General features: G+C 39.1%; 1 protein-coding gene across 9 annotated transcripts; it reads right to left on the bottom strand.

The window, feature by feature from the left end:
• Positions 1–1,100: 1,100 nt before the first annotated feature.
• Positions 1,101–15,910, bottom strand: LOC113736924 (putative disease resistance protein RGA4). Of its 9 annotated transcripts, XM_027264140.2 has the most exons (7): positions 11,980–15,910; positions 11,760–11,828; positions 10,836–10,972; positions 10,602–10,743; positions 9,860–10,325; positions 1,578–1,642; positions 1,101–1,435 (listed from the first exon to the last, which is right to left on the bottom strand). In XM_027264140.2, exon 1 carries the CDS (start codon positions 15,741–15,743, stop codon positions 12,000–12,002), a length of 3,744 nt encoding a protein of 1,247 aa, XP_027119941.1. In that variant the 5' UTR covers positions 15,744–15,910; the 3' UTR covers positions 1,101–1,435; positions 1,578–1,642; positions 9,860–10,325; positions 10,602–10,743; positions 10,836–10,972; positions 11,760–11,828; positions 11,980–11,999. The 9 variants fall into 9 exon arrangements, with proteins under 9 accessions (XP_027119941.1, XP_027119942.1, XP_071939647.1 ...); XM_027264141.2 differs by lacking the exon at positions 1,578–1,642; XM_072083546.1 differs by lacking the exon at positions 1,578–1,642 and having other exon boundaries at positions 10,169–10,325.
• Between the last annotated feature and the right edge of the window lie 1,532 nt (positions 15,911–17,442).

Raw genomic sequence — 17,442 nt, 5'->3', positions numbered from 1 at the left:
TTTGACAGCTAAAATTTCCTCTGTATCTATCATTCAGATTGGGAATTCGCAATGGTCTCAAGGGACCACTCAGGTGGAGAGTTTGATTCAAGTTATGCTTGCTAATATAATTCCTGTGCTATCTGAACCTGATTCTCATAGATGGAAATGTGATGCTTATGGAGACCTTACAACTCAGTCATCAATTCAATTGCTAAGGGATCATTGCAATTGAATTGATGCCCAAATGTTGGGAGTCCTTGCAAGTTTCTTGAAGAAGCAATTTGACCTCTGTTAACCATCTGTCTCAAAATCAGTCACCTTGAATTAACAGTGCAAACTTCCATTATCATATACCATGAACGTAGCTAATATCACATAAACTCTCACAAAAATATTAAGCTTTTCAAATTTGCTATATTCTTAACACCATTCCTCTCCTAACTCCATTCAAATTCCATTTTGTACCAATTTGGTTTTCCAAACCACACTGCAGCCTAGCTACTTCTTTGCTGTCAACTCGTTCCATTTTGCAGATAATTAGCCTACTGAATTATTCCAGTTCTTTAATTTGATGATTCTATCTTGACCAACATTACAGAATTTCAATGTTTGAAGACAAGACAGTTACGTACCCTATCTTCGATGGCATTTTAAATTTATAAGAAACTGCACAAAAATCAAATTGATCTCGAAGCTTAATTCTCAAAGTCTCTTAGTTGTAAAGCTTGAAAATAGAGATTGCGAAAATTGTGATTCCAGTACTAGATAGATCCAATATAATGCATATCTATCAGCCTGCTAATTTAGGTTGGCAACTGCATTGCAAAATACCTGCCCATGTTAAAATAAAAACACGCAAAAAACTTGCAGGTGACCATAGCATGAAGAGCACTGGTCTCCAAAAGCAAATTTTTTGTACACGTCTTGTATTGACATTTCTAATCGTACATGGCATTTCTGTAAATGATTAATATGCAAAACAACAAATCTCATAAATTCTTTTGACACCAGATTATCCACTTAAAATAGATTCTGCAAGATCATACGGTTTACAATGTGTGATGTTGTAATACTCGTCCACTTTTACATCTAATAACAATGTACTCTTCAGCAGAATGTCACAGAAAAGGTATATCATCATAAGAATAATTCATTGAATTGGAGACAGCATAATTAAACATACAGAATTGAAAGAAATCATAAATACAGGTGTAGACTAGAGTTTCCATACACTATGATCAATCTCAAAGTGAGAAATCTTGCACCACTCAGAGTCAAAAGATCAAAAGATACACATTCCATAGGGAGGCTTGTATTTGATTGGCGGGGAGGTTACTGCTCAAGTTTTTGGCATATTCCAACTTCAAATCCTTCAACAAGTGAAAGCTTCTCACTTTGACCTGGCTATATCTCTGTTGAGGGGCTGCCAAGCCTCATTCGCAGCATTTGTCATCTGAATGGAGACAAATTCAGTTTCTAACAGGCTATAAGGCAATTTGATGGACACTAGTTTAAGCGCAATATTAAACAAACTCCAGAAAATGGAAATAGTAGATCCAGGAAGTATATCCATGACTATGAGAGGCAGGACATACCATGACTTAAAAATCCAACGAATAGCTATCCCATATGTTGGCTTATCCATAGCTCTGTACTTTACCTAGTAAAGATTGAGTGAAGAGCTCACAACTTTAGGCAAGTTTAGAATAAATGGCAACTAACGAAGACCTTGCTGATTTTATCAATTATGAAAGTTTGAAGAAAGGACAAAGAAATCAGCAGAAGTGATGAAAATTAGCTATATCTTCTTGAATCAAGCATGAGCATCCCTGTAGCAAGCCAGAATCATCTTTGATGTAGCTTCTTGGAAAGCTCTCACTGTCAGCCTCATATTCTATACCATAATATTTTGAGGTGGTTCATATCTTCTTGTTTTATATATTTATTTATATTTTCTTTTTTAATTTCATTATGTTTTACAAAAGGTATTTGACTTTGCCTATTCAACATATGATAGGGTGTTAATTGTTGGTTATTTTATTGCTAATTTTCCCCTTTATCCTTGCCAAATATTGTTTTAATTATTAATATTTACTTATATTTGGTATTGGACTCAATTTCAGGGAATAGAGCAGAAAACTACAAAAAAGGAGGTACTTTTTGGAGAATATGGAGACTTCTAAATACTCCACAGACTTGGCCCACATTGCTAAGAAGGACCGGATTTCCATTTACCTTTTTGCTGACTAGGAGTCCTACCAAGAGTAAACAAGATACAAGGAATGGCGCAGGACCTTCTTTGGAGCATTTGGACTCTCAATTTTGGTGGGACCAGCGAGATAAGAAGCCTTAGTCATTAGGAACGTACAGAGGCTTAAAATCAAGAAGCAATTCGGATGGGCCCCACCTTGTGGAAGAGTTTCCTTCTTGGACTTTAACTCTCAATTCGTGCGGGGACCACGAAAAAGGCGGAAAGCATTAGACTTTCTTTTGGCTTTAAAAAGGGAGAAACGTGCAGAAGGTGGGGGATTGAATAGTTTTTTAGTTTAGGTTTTTAGCATAGTTTTAGTTTTCTTTTCTTAGCTCTTTCGCATGGTTGTTCTCCATTAATGGAGAACTAACCTCTTATTTCTAGTCAAGGGACAACTGAAGACTTGGTTCAACAATTATTGTGAGATCGAATTTATTTTAATTGTTTCCTCCATTTATTGGTATTCATATGTTTCCTGCTTTTAATTGTTATAGCTTTTGTGTATGATTGGTTAGTGCGCAATAATTAATTATTCACATAGGCTGTTTTGCTATATAGGGGTAATTGAATCCGTAATTGTTCGTTATCTCTATCCCAGTAGCAACTGGCATAATTGGATTTGTGTCAGGGGAATATTTGATCTGGCTTAAATAAACCCTCGTAGCGTGTTTGTTAGTTAGGATTGGGCCTTTCTAATTATTAATGCAACCTAGAAATTGAATCCTACGGTCGTACCTAGGGTTGTTTTTGGGTTAGAGAAATAGCTAACGGTCGTACCTTAGCTATCGATAAATTAAGGAAGGGTTGGTTGTTTAGCGCGTGCGAGACAACTAGAACCAATCTATTAGTAAAGGTTGGAATTATTTTTGCATCGATGATCAGTGCATGAACCATTTCTGAAGTGTACCCTTGGCTAGAGTTTCTCTTAATTATTTCTTTTATTTATTTTCTGCATTTAATTTATTTAGTTAGCATTTAATCCAAAAATCCCCCCATACTTTGAACTCTAGAAGAAACGAATTATCCCCAGTCCCTGTGGATTCGACCCTGCTTATCACTATCTACAGAAATTATATTTTGTTTGAGCAGGTATTTATTATTGCACAGGCTCGACCCCTGTCAATTTTTGGCGCCGTTGCCAGGGACTGGTGCCAGATTAATTTGTTTCTTTTCGAGTTCACCTTGTTTTTATTTCTTATTTTTTTTATTTATTTTTCTCTTATTTTTTTTTTATTATAGTTTATGGCTTCTAACACTCCGTATTTTGGTGATAGACTGGATTTTGTTTCCGGGGAAGGCGATGAGACTAGTTTTTTTGCTAAGTTTGCATATTCAGAGGCAGTAAACTCTATTAGAGAAAGAATGGCTGCTGCAACCTGTGAAATTTGTTATGCCAGGGATCATTCGACCGGTATGTGCCCCGAATATCAGGATAATCTGAGTGTCCCACTCAATAATTATGGAGATTTTTCACCATGGTCTCAAACGTGGTATAACCCTAATCCAAACGGGTATGATCAAGGATGGTGGGATAACTCCAGTTATAATTATACAACAGGGCCACTAGATTTTCAACAGCTAGAGTCTCAAGAACCGTCATACATGTCAGGTATGTCTCTTGAAGAAATAGTTGAATCACTAGCTACTAACACATATCTAATTCAACAGGAGACATATCAAATTCAACAGGAGGTACATCAACTTCAACAGGAGACACAAAAGATGAGTGAAGAGATGAAAGAAGGAAAGCGTGAATGGGCATCTAAAATAAGCAAATTGATTTCTCCAGTTTATGAAGAATTGCCCTCACCGACTATTATCGACCATGAGCAAGATGAGAGTGCAATTATTCTGACAAATGACATGGTACTGCAAGGGTCTCAAGAAGAAGAATCTAAAGATGCAGATGAAAAGAAAGTTGAAGCACAAGAATTGGGACCCCAACATCAAATGGTTCAAGTGAATGAATCCAGTGAACAATCTCCAAATGCGGTGACATCTCCTCCATTCCTTAATGAATATTTTCCTGACTCTTATTTTTTAATTCCTGTTAGTGAGATTGATTTTATTATACCAGAAAATTTTGAGTTTCATGACAGGAACAATTTAAGAGTCACGATGGCAAAATATCTCAAACCAGCAAGTGCTTGTGATGGAGGAGTGAATGAAGATTTAAGATCATCACTTGTTTGTTTGGTGCCATTTACTAGTCCATGGAAGCCCGTAGCTCGTGTGCCCAAGAATTACTCTATTTACGAGGGCTATCAGGATTACATAGAAGATGAAGCACTGAAACGAGCCACAAGATTTTATCCTCCATGAATACACATGAAAATGTCTAGCCAAAGACATTAAAGAAGGGCGCTACTTGGGAGGCAACCCAAGACTATTTGTTTTAGTTTTCGTGCATTTTTTAAGTTTTAGTTAAGTGTTAGTGTCAATTAATGGTTTGATGTTTGGTGGCAGGGAATTAGCGGTTAGGCGTGCCCACGCCAGGTGGTCACGCCTGAAGAAAAGGAATTTTCGCTCAGGTTCTGCGAACTCCATAGTAGTTAGACGTGCCCACGCCAGATGGTCACGCCTGACGGAGGAAATTTTCGATCAGGTTCTGCGGGCTCTATGGCAGTTAGGCGTGCCCACGCCTAGGCCAGAGGCTCCTTATTCTAAAAAAAAAAAAAAGAGAAATTTTTTTTTTTTTTTTTACAAAAGCAATTTCAATTTTTGGAGAATTTCGGTAAGACTAGTTAAAAAAAAAAAAACATTTTATTTTCTTTTTCTTCTTTTCTTCTTTCTTTTCTTTTCTTTCTTTCTTTCTTCTTTTTCTTTCTTTCTTCTTCCCCGCTGTTTTCCCTTTCCCCCTGTCCTTTTCTACTTCAGCCGCAGCCTCCATGCTCCATGCCATCAGATCGCACGCCATCAGCTCGCGGCCAAGCCGCGTCTCTCCTCCACTCTCACCTTCCAGGAGCGCCGCCCCCTCAGCTTAGCTCGCCGCACCCCACCCACGGCCTGCTCCATCACCGTGCGCCTCCTCCAGCTTCGTCCGCCGCACGCCGCGGCTCCCTTCCCCATCACGCGCAGCTCCTCCTGAGCTCGCGCGCCTCCACCGCCACCAGGAGCTCGCTGCGCCTCTCTTCACTGACCAGCTGCGCCTCACCACCAGCTCTTCAGCCCTTCACCTGCGCGAGAAGCCGCCGCCTCGGCTCGCCACTCCGCCGCTGCCATCGCGACAGCCCACGAGCCCCGCCGATTTCTCCCTCTCTCTGCCGCACGTCACCTCAACCCCAGCTCATCCGCCTCACGTGCACCTCCTCCGTCGCGCCCCAGCTTCAACCCGCGCCGCCCTCCAGCCAGCTCCACCTCTGCACCTCCAAGCTCCACCGCCAGTCCACACAGCACAAGCCACCTGTCAAATTTCTTTGACAGGTGGAGGTATTGAATTCTTCCCCAAATTAGTTTCACTCTCTGAAAGTTGTGGTTGAATTTCTTGATGGATAGACGAAGGTGATAATTTGGGCATTTTCTAGGGTAAATTTTGAACAGAGTTGGGTTTAATTGCTGACATAGTGGGGATATTTTCTGCTATTATTTGAATTTTTGGCCGGTTGATTAATTTTTCCCTGTGACTCACCAGTGGTACTGGTTGATTAATTTTAAAGTTTAAGTTCTTGCGGTTGTGTTACTGCCATTGAATTTAATTCTTTCCTGTCTGTGCACCAGTGGTACTGGTTGCAGTGTTGCTTTCCAGTTCTTAATCCTCTGTGCTGGACTGCCTATTCGATTCTTGAGTTTTGGTGCCTGAACTGTCTCTCGATTCTTACCATTAGTTGCTGGAATTGCTGGTTTCTTGGGTCATTTGCTAATTTTGGTGGGTTTAACTGGGTATTTAACTGTCCAATTGGAGACAGTTGTTGAGATTTTGGGTGGGTTTGTGTCCAATTGCTGAAATTTGTTGCGTTGTTTAGTCACTCGCACTGCTCCTAGTTGGTTCGAGTAAAACTGGTTGGACGTCCCTAGCCCGTGGAGTTTAACTGTTACATTGTTTGGGGTGATTTTCTGGTATTGATCGAATTGTTGGGCATTATTTGGGGGTTTTGGCTGCTTGAGACCTCTATTGCACCTTTAGTTGAGTAATTTTCTGGATTGGTTTGTTGAATTAGTATTGCCATTGGTTGACTCTAAGTACCTTGTTTGGGGAGTATTCAGTTTTGTGATTTCAATTGCTAAGCTCATTGGAGCACTTGCCGAGATTTTGAGTTGCATGATTTCTGCATTGACTAATATTCGGACCACCATTGCTTATTGTTTGTAATAGCTGCTTTGTTGAGATTTTCGCCTAGTCCTTAGGTGCCTGAAGTTTCCATTTTCTTGATTGGGGTGGCCGTTTATGTTGCTTCATTATCTGAGGGATGCACCAGTGGTACTGGTTGGGGTATTATAACTACATTTGTTGCCACTTGGTTCTAGTTGGTGGGCTACTTGATCGAAAACTGCCAAACATTTTGATTTAGTTGTAGTCCAAAATTTGAACTACTATTGCTGGTTTTGACGGTTTCTTGGCTCATTTGCTAATTTCGGTTGGTTGAGTTGTGTAATTTCTTATCCAATTGGAGCCATTTGGACAGATTTTGGGTGGACAAGTTTTGTCGCTCTCTGTTGATCTTTGGGAGGCATTTCTGACCGTATTCTACGTATTCAAATTGGTTGAATTCACTGCTTTGTCGAGGTTATTTTTGGTATCACTTGAGTTCTACTTTGTTGATTTCTGTCTTGCGTCCCTTGAAGTGCCTTTGGTTGGGTATTTTCTTCATTTGTTTGATTGAATTGGAAGGCTACTGTGCCACTTCCATTGCTTATTGCTGTTGGTGGCGTCTAATTGACTTGCTGGGAGTATTTTACCTATTGATTTCAATTGCTAAATCTTTAGAGCATTTGTTGCGAGTTTGGACTACATTGTTCCTGCATTTGACCCAACTGGGGCCACCAGTGAGTATTGATTGAAATTGCTGTATTGTTGGGACTACATTGAAAAGTGGCCTCTCCCACCGATGGCCGCTGATGCCCAGTGGATGAGCGAGTAATGCATATCGCCAACCAGGTGGCTCCAATCCCTAAGAACCTGGCCGCGTATTTCCACCTAAACCGCCCCTATTTTGATGACTTCAGGGAAGTACCGTTGCCCCTCTCCTTCCTTCTGCTTTTACATTATCACATTGAGGGCAATGTGTCATTTAGGTGTGGGGGGGAGATCAGTTGGGATGCTAGTATTTTTTTTGTTTGTAGTTTCTAGGGGCTTGTCCTTTATTTTTAGTTAGTTTTTGCCTATCTCTCATTTATTTTATTTTCTTTTTCTTTCTAGTGGTCAGTTCTTATTTGAATACCAAGTTTGATGTTGGATTGTTGTTTCTAATTCTGCTATTGCCAAGTTTATTGATAAAAAGGTATTGAGTTAAGGTGGTTGAGTTCAGGAACATCTTTTTGGTGAATATCAATAATTACTTGACTTTTCTAATTTTTAGTTAACTTTTCTAGGTATAGGGAATGATTATTGGCATTTTTCTTGTGAATTGGTCCAATTATTAATTCTAGTTCTTCATGTTTGGAAATTTGAGGCTGGCTTCTGTTATTCATGTGTTGTTTTTAGATATTGTGTTATTTGGTTATAAATAAGAGTTGACAGTACTCCGCTAGTAGTTACTACTGAGTAACCGGGGATTTTCACCTAAAAGTGTTGATTCTCGCGTCAAAAAGTAGTAATTGCTATGAGTACGTGGTCACGTGGCGATAGAAGCTGAGTAACCGGGCTCCTTCATCTGGCCAATGTTGGAGTTCGCGTCAAAAAGCTCAAATGGCTAGCGACTAAGTCTTTTGTTCCAAAAAAAAAAAAAAAAAAAAAAGTGAAAAAAGGGAAGGTTGTGTTAGTGTGTAATAAAAGTCAGCTTGCCGAATTATGGACTTAATGTTGAGATTTTGGTTAATAGTTGGACCATTTACTGATAAATGTGAGCAACCATTCCTTTTTCTTAGATTAGTTTGCTTTAAATTGGAGGAGTTGGTGGTTGAGAAACTAACCGGAGTGGTTTTTCTTGGATCTTAACTGTGATGCTTGATATATGTTTTTCTGGGTATCTTGGCAATATGATAGTTAGAGCAATAGCCATAGTCAAATTTTGGTGTTCAATTGCTGTTCTTATGCTTGAGGACAAGCATGATTTAGGTGTGGGGGGAATTGATAGGGTGTTAATTGTTGGTTATTTTATTGCTAATTTTCCCCTTTATCCTTGCCAAATATTGTTTTAATTATTAATATTTACTTATATTTGGTATTGGACTCAATTTCAGGGAATAGAGCAGAAAACTACAAAAAAGGAGGTACTTTTTGGAGAATATGGAGACTTCTAAATACTCCACAGACTTGGCCCACATTGCTAAGAAGGACCGGATTTCCATTTACCTTTTTGCTGACTAGGAGTCCTACCAAGAGTAAACAAGATACAAGGAATGGCGCAGGACCTTCTTTGGAGCATTTGGACTCTCAATTTTGGTGGGACCAGCGAGATAAGAAGCCTTAGTCATTAGGAACGTACAGAGGCTTAAAATCAAGAAGCAATTCGGATGGGCCCCACCTTGTGGAAGAGTTTCCTTCTTGGACTTTAACTCTCAATTCGTGCGGGGACCACGAAAAAGGCGGAAAGCATTAGACTTTCTTTTGGCTTTAAAAAGGGAGAAACGTGCAGAAGGTGGGGGATTGAATAGTTTTTTAGTTTAGGTTTTTAGCATAGTTTTAGTTTTCTTTTCTTAGCTCTTTCGCATGGTTGTTCTCCATTAATGGAGAACTAACCTCTTATTTCTAGTCAAGGGACAACTGAAGACTTGGTTCAACAATTATTGTGAGATCGAATTTATTTTAATTGTTTCCTCCATTTATTGGTATTCATATGTTTCCTGCTTTTAATTGTTATAGCTTTTGTGTATGATTGGTTAGTGCGCAATAATTAATTATTCACATAGGCTGTTTTGCTATATAGGGGTAATTGAATCCGTAATTGTTCGTTATCTCTATCCCAGTAGCAACTGGCATAATTGGATTTGTGTCAGGGGAATATTTGATCTGGCTTAAATAAACCCTCGTAGCGTGTTTGTTAGTTAGGATTGGGCCTTTCTAATTATTAATGCAACCTAGAAATTGAATCCTACGGTCGTACCTAGGGTTGTTTTTGGGTTAGAGAAATAGCTAACGGTCGTACCTTAGCTATCGATAAATTAAGGAAGGGTTGGTTGTTTAGCGCGTGCGAGACAACTAGAACCAATCTATTAGTAAAGGTTGGAATTATTTTTGCATCGATGATCAGTGCATGAACCATTTTTGAAGTGTACCCTTGGCTAGAGTTTCTCTTAATTATTTCTTTTATTTATTTTCTGCATTTAATTTATTTAGTTAGCATTTAATCCAAAAATCCCCCCATACTTTGAACTCTAGAAGAAACGAATTATCCCCAGTCCCTGTGGATTCGACCCTGCTTATCACTATCTACAGAAATTATATTTTGTTTGAGCAGGTATTTATTATTGCACAGGCTCGACCCCTGTCAACATACTTGAGATTCTTGCAGAGCAAAAACAACTCACCAAGATTTTTCATGAAAGGTTCCCCCTATAAGGCATAAACACACCGTTTCACCAGGAGACTGCCATCCACATGGGTTCTACTACTAACATATCAGAAATTCACCCTCATCTCAGAAATTCACTTCCTGCTTGAATTTTATCCATAAGATTTCGATGTATATGCATCAAACTTCTCCTCTCCTGTGCAAAAAATTGATATTCTCCACAGTTCCATTACCTAGTCATTTCAAGGACTCAAAATGACAAATATCTCATAATCAGCTGGAGAACTTTATGCAACATTGAGATGCACAAAGGGAGAGTACTAACCATGGCATGTTTTCCATCAGCCATCTGATAGCCCTGAATGAGAGCGTCCGCCCCATCACCAGCTTGAGAGAACAGCTTAAGCTCATAGCTTTTCATACATCGGAAAATTTGAGAACATCTCTTCCGACCATTCATCCAATTTCTAGCCATCAAACAGCTGTATGACAGAGCAGAATGGCATTCACTATTCAACCATCGGACAAGCATCAGTATTTCTTGATATATAAGGGACTAATAACCAAAGTTGCCAAAGGGGAATACAAAAAGTGGTGCCTTTTTTTTTCGTTTTGGGGGTGGGGGGGGGGGGGGGGTTTAAAAGAAGTAATCCTGATGTTTGAGAATTTGATTATCCAGATCCTCATAAGTTAAATTATCTTCGAAGTCAGATGAACTTTTTGGAATCACAAAATTTTCATCAGAATCAAGAGTTTACCTCCTGCATGAGAATCCCAGTAGCCAGCCAGAGTAATCTTTGTTGCAGCATCTTGGAGAGCTTACACCCTCATTCTTTAATATTATACCATGGGTTTTTACCAATGGTCCATTCTACACTCTCAAACTAGAAATAGCATTGCCTACAATACAAGAAAAGATGCCATCAGATCAAAACTGCACAACAATTGAATATAGCAAAGGGAAAAGCGTTAAAAGTCATCCTGAATTGTACCTAAACCTTCTCCATATAATGAAGGAGAATAAGCACCCTTGGAGAGAGCCCTGCTGGATCCATTTGAAGTAAATAAGCCCTCACCAAGCATACAGCCCCTCTTTTTTGCAAGTCCAAGAATGTGTAGGTATATTTATCTGTGTCATCATATAAGAGGAAACTATGGTAGCTGAAGACTTTCGTCCCAATATTTATGTAACCATATAAAGAAAAGCTCAAACATTGAAAAAATAAAAGATAAAAACAGACACATAAAAAAAGATGGTTATCAAATACTTTGCCAGACAAACAAAATAGTCATTACAATTTTCCAATGCAGTGAAAGATGGGGCTTTTGTAGCATTTGTTGCTATAGAAAAAATTGCAAAAGAAATAAAGCTACACTACTTCCAGCGATTAATAAGTTAATTGCCCTAAGATCGTGAAAGAAGTTTAGAGAGTTGATTTACCAGAACCATATGGGATCATGTTGATAATCATGAAAAAATAAATAAAGCAGAAATGGCAAAAGAAATAAAGCTACAGTACTTCCACCAATTAACAGGTTGATTGCCCTGGGATCCTGAATTAGGTTAGAGAGTTGATTTACCAGATCCATAAAAAGCCCAACCTGGTGTTAACCTTATCACTTGAAACATTAACCTTTTTCAAGTTCATTACTTTAGAGGCTAACAATCTCCTAGATATAGGATCACGTTGATAATCATGTCAAGTTTAGAATCTCCACGTAACCATAGGAAATTCAGTTTACTGCTCGAAGGATGTGCAAAAATAAAGGAGAAACGATGAAGAATAACTTTGAAGTGTTAATGGCATGCTGATACAAGTACCGGAGGAAGTCAAAAGGTTAGTACATCACAAATGAATATCGTGAAAATGGAAAAGGAAAAAAAAAAAGGCACAAACACACAAGGGAAAGGTTACCTGGAAAGCAGAAATTCAGAGAGAACCAAGGAAAGACAGGTTTGCAACAATTATTCAGCAGAAGGTAGGCTGCACAATCAAAGATTCGATTAACAGACATCATCAATACATTACCGCTGTCAATACCAAGGAAAAATATTAAGGGGAAAGCAATATAGATAGATTAAAAAAAAGAAGCAAAAATCAATTGAAAAATGTTTGTAGTAGAACAGAGGATTACCGAGTAGCCTCAAGTGGAGATTAGCCTCTGATTCGCTGCCCATTAATTATAATTTTGGGAATGTGGGAGATCTTGGACCACTTAGAAATGGGGTCGGTGCTACTGCTGCTGCTGCTCTCTGAATTGCGTCTTTCCGTTAGAAGAGGACACATTTCAATCTGCAGCTCTGTTAGTCTGGTGAGGCTTCTCATAGTTTGGTCAGAGGGTAAATTCTCTAACTTTTTACAATTGTAGAGGTAGAGTCGTTCAAGTGACGAAAGCTTCCCAAACCAATCAGGCAATAATTTTACTCCAAAACTGTCTAGTTCAAGAACTGTCAAGGCAGAGAGGTGCTGAAGTTGCTCGGGCAGAGATTCCCAATGAGGCCATCCATACAGAATTAATTTTGAAAGGGAGGGGAAGTAGGGGTGCGATGGTGGGAGAGCACCAAAGAGATCTAAGAAGGAATGCAGCTCTGGGGTTTTTGAGAATGGTCCAATTCCCAATTCTCTTAAGCTTGTAAGAGAATAAAGCTTCCCCTTGGGCAAGTCATTTAATTTCTTAGAGTATGGTATGTCCAGAAAAGAGAGAGAAGGTGTTCGGGATAAATGCATTGGAAAGGAGATAAGATTGGGGCATCCCCAAATTTCCAATTTCTCAAGAGGAAGAGGAGGAGGAGGAGGAGGAGTATCGGAGGAGAGTGAAGAACAGGAATCCCACGCTGACTCGCAGACTTGTGGGATGGACAAATGGGTTAACCCGTTGCACATAAAAATTATTAATTTTCGCAAGGCAGTGAGGTGCTGGTGTGCCCTAGGGATTGAAATCGACTTCAGTGATTGGCACCTGCAAACAAGTAATTCCTCCAAGGACTCAAGGCCAACCAAATATTGAGTTGAGCCAACATCAGACGAAAAATCCAAGAATTGGATCATATCACGACAATCCCTTAACTTGAGATTTGCAAGATTTGGATTGTTTTCAAATAACACAATTGGTAGCTCAGTGAGCCCATTCACATTATCAATGCAAAGACTAGTGAGAGTCTCGAAACTGTTGCAAATACATGTCAATATTTCTGATCCATCGTTCATGTGCTCAATGTGCAAGTTCTTGAGACAGGGAAGATGGCGTGGAAAAGTGGCTATTTTGGGACAGTTTTTAATTCTCATCGTGTTAAGGACCGGAAACACCACCACTGTCCCATCATGATCTAATGCTTCCAACCATTCACGCAAACTTAGCATGTTTTCTAGAACGAGATGTTCAAGTGCCGGAAACAATTGACTGCTACTGCCACTATGCACGGTTGATTCGCCATAAAAAGAAGGCCCTATGGTTGTTATGTTGTCGAGTCCTTCCAAGTGAAGATATATGAGGAAGGGCATGCGTCCAAGAGTTGGTAACTCTTTGCAGTTTTTACAATTTCGCAGTTCAAACTTCACCAATTTCTCAAGTTTTTCAATCCATGTTGAAAGTCGATCACCAAAAAATCTTTCAATTATCAAACCTTTCAAATTTTGGTGAGGTTGCAAACCATCCAACACTTGATTGTATTCGTTGTCGTTGTCTCTCAAATTATCTAATTCATTCCATAATAATCTCAACTCATCAATGTTTGGCTTCCCAATCAAATTTGCAGACTCGGCTTCTTCCTTGCTTCTCACCAATTCAAGATTTCTTATCTCAAGACTTCCACTGAGATTCTTTAAATATCTCAGTTGTCTAATTTGTCGGCCCGCCTCTTCACCAATATTGAAAAATGGCAATGTTTGGAGAGAACGCAATTGGCTGACCTCAAGAGGTGTTAGATCCCTTGATTTATGATTAGAGAAAAAGTCAAAGTGTCTCAAATTCATCAAAATTTTGAAATTCTTTGGAAACTTTGCCAATGATTTGCAATCTCTAACTCTTAACGTCTGCAAATTGTTAAGCTGACAAAGAGACTCTGGCAATGTTTTGATTGGAGTATCTGATGAATCAAGGTACCTTAAATGAGACAACTTGTTAATTGATTCAGGAAGCTCATTGACACATGATGAAGCTAAGTTCAGCACCCGCAAGCAAGTCAAAGATGAGATCCAACCATCAATATTAATTGATTTGTTCTCCACTAAAATTAATGTCGTTATGTAACTGAAACTCTCATTCAATGGAAATGGTATTTCTTCCCCACCGCTTTCCACTGCAAGATACCGAAAAGGCTTGTCTTGAAAAATAGCTTCTCTTGTCTCTTCCAACCTTAAAGTTTTACCTTCGGAAATGGATTGCACCATATCGTACACAAGATCATGCATTTGGCAGTTCAATACATTCCCATAATCATCCTTCTCTACATCTTGAAACAAGCTACTATCCAACAAAATAGTAAAATACTCGTTGCCAACTTCCTCCATACACATATTTTTTCTTGGATTTGAATGAAGAAATCCTTCTGCCATCCAAAGTTGGATCAGTTGATTCCTTTCCATTCGAAAACCCATGGGAAAAGTTGAACAATATGCAAGACACTCTTTAAGAGATGGATGTTGAAGATGATCGAAGCTCAACTTCAAAATTTTAGTAACTGCAATATTTTCATCTCCACCTGAACTTTGAATCCCACCCTCTAAAGCTTGCCATTCATCTATTCCCTTGTTGCGCAGCATGTTACCAAGAACGCTTGCAGCTAATGGTATGCCTTGGCATTTTTGCGCAATCTTGAATCCTATATCTTGCAGCCCATTCGGCACCTCCTGAGCGCCAAATACATTTTCTTTGATAATGAGCCAACATTGATCATCTGATAATTCTTCCAAGAACCAAGGAGGAGAAGAAATTCCCATGATGCTTGCCACTCCTTGGTCGCGAGTGGTCACAAGAATCCAGCTCCCCGTGGCTTGGCTGGTACCTTTCAAACATGCAAGAAAATCATTCCATTGTTCTAAGCCGTTATCCCAAACATCATCCAAGACCAGTAGATACTTTTTACCATCCAATAATTCCTTAAGCCGATCGACCCAGGCTTCCCTACTCTCAACTTCGAGCATTGGTTCATTCAATGATTCTAGCATCAACAGAAACAGCCTATTGACATTCAAAGCATCTGACACGCATACCCACATTCTCTCCACGAAATGTTCTTTAATTTTTGGATCATTAAAAACCTTTTGAGCCAAGGTGGTCTTCCCGATCCCGCCCATTCCTACTATGGGAAGAACGGAGATAGTTTCATTGTTACTCGTGGCAGTCAATTGTGTTACTATTGCTGAAACATCATTATCTCTTCCAACAAAACTCGTATCAACAGTAACAGAGCAAGTCTCTCTGCTGTTTTTAAATCCTCCACCATGAGATGAATCTCTAGCTCCAGTACGTGGCTGGAGTCCACATGCCAATGCTTCTCTATGGATTCTTTCCAAATCCATATTGATTTGCCGAATTTTTTTGAACATTTTTAAACGAAATGCAATGGAATTGGAGAGTGGGAAGAAGAAGCATACCTTCCTCTTCATTTGGTTTTGGATCTCAATCCTGCGCCGATTCATTTCATAGTTGAAGTCATCCAGCAAATTTCTGGCATCGAAAGCTACGCGTTCAAGCATCTCCAGCCAAAGCTTCACGAACCTTTCCGTCACATGTTTTTCTTCTGCGTCACGAAGGAAAGCTTGGATTTGGGTCAACGTTTTCCGCAGCTTCTCAAAATCATTCTTGAAGCCCTGAAACAGACCAATTTGTTCAGAAGCCAAGTCTATTGCCGTCTGCACTAGAACTTGTACAGTGGAACCAAGCAGTGCATCCGCCATCAGGTCAGATCGATAACTGAGAGTAAGAAGAGAGAATTGGATAGTTTTGAGAGTGTGGAATGGAACAGGGGCAACTTGCAAGTTTGAAGGTGAGAAAGAGTTGGATGAATGTAGCAGTAGATGAAACCAGTCCAAAAGGAAAATTAATGAAAAAGGACGGAAAAAAAAAGGTCCCGACAAGCATCACCCACGTGATAGGCAGGCAAATGCATTCTTTACTTATTCCGTACTTTCTGTTCGAAATTAATTGGGATTCTTTGCTTTTACTCGGTTCGGTTGACATATTATATTGACACCTACATACTGTTGATATATAAAAATCCAAATTTATTTATTTTTTTCAGAAAATTTTTTTTTTCTTTCTCAGTCACCTTGTATTTCTTATTCCTCATCTTCTTTAATAGAAAGAGAGAGAAAGATAGATGATGGTAGCTTCCGATCTTTCCTTCGTGGTTCACTTCACTCGCGTCTTTTCTCTCTTCACATATGAAAGCTTGTTGAGTGATGCATAGGGCTGCAAACGAATCGAGTCGCTTGCGAGCGGTTCGAATCGAGCTCGAACTCGAGTTCAGAATATTAAGTTCGTTAGCTCGCGAGTCGGTTCGCGAGTTTGAGTATATATATATATATATTCATAGTAAAATTACGTATATATTCTTAATATTTTATTATTTATTAAGAAAAAATATTATTTTATTTATTTTTTTAAAATAAAATAATTATTTTATTTTTTCGACCTCGAGCTCGGCTTCGAGCCGAGCTCGAACTTGAAAATTGCCGACTCGTCGAGCTCGAGTTCGAGTTTGGTAAAATTTAATCGAAACTCGATTCGATTAGGTCAAAACTCGATTCGACTCCACTCGTTTGCAGTCCTAGTGATGCATAGGGCTGCAAAACTGATGAGTCAAAAGGTTACTACTATAGCGCGTGAACCACACGAGACCCCCACATACAAGTGAGGAAGAGTGTGGCAGCCCACATGCTCCATGCTTTCAAAAGTTTGGATCAAGAATTTCCATTTGGAGCGGACCCACACATCTATGTAATGTCACACAGCCAAGTTACTAATAAGTTTGGATTGACCAAGGCTGTGCTCAGAAATCTAAACCCCCACTGGGCCATTTCAATAATTGCACTCTGGCTGGGATTGAAAAGGAGCTTCCAACTTTTCCATAGTCATCCACGGTAGGCGCGTTTTTTAAGGTGCATTTTCATCCATTCCCAGTAGAGCGAAAAGGGCAAAAAAAAAATTGAAAAAGAAAGGATTTACTTAGTTTCTTTAGGCCGGAATCATGCATATAGACCGAGAAGAAAGCACTCACAAATTGCATCTTTACTCCAATTAGTTTCTTTTAATTTCACCATTTTCATAAAGGAATATTAACAAATCATATTTAACCATTTTAGGTACCTACAACTATGCTTTCATGTTTTATATCCTAGTATCAATACCAAATACCATAAAAAAATATACTCTTCTATAATTGTTTCTTGATTTTTCATAATTTTATTATCATTCATTGACAATACTTTTCATAATTCTCATAAAACTTTTTTGTATTTTATACTACTTTTTAACTATTACAAGTCAAAATGTGACAAAAGCGTCACCCTCGTTTTCATAGAAACTAGGAGGCAAGAACCGCGCGCTGCGCGGTAGGAATAAAAGTGTTAATGCCCAGCGCAGTATCATGAGCAG

Source organism: Coffea arabica, chromosome 3e (genome assembly GCF_036785885.1).
Source record: "Coffea arabica cultivar ET-39 chromosome 3e, Coffea Arabica ET-39 HiFi, whole genome shotgun sequence".
In the NCBI taxonomy this organism is placed as follows: Eukaryota; Viridiplantae; Streptophyta; class Magnoliopsida; order Gentianales; family Rubiaceae; genus Coffea; species Coffea arabica.
This window is presented reverse-complemented; position numbering and strand designations above follow the sequence as displayed.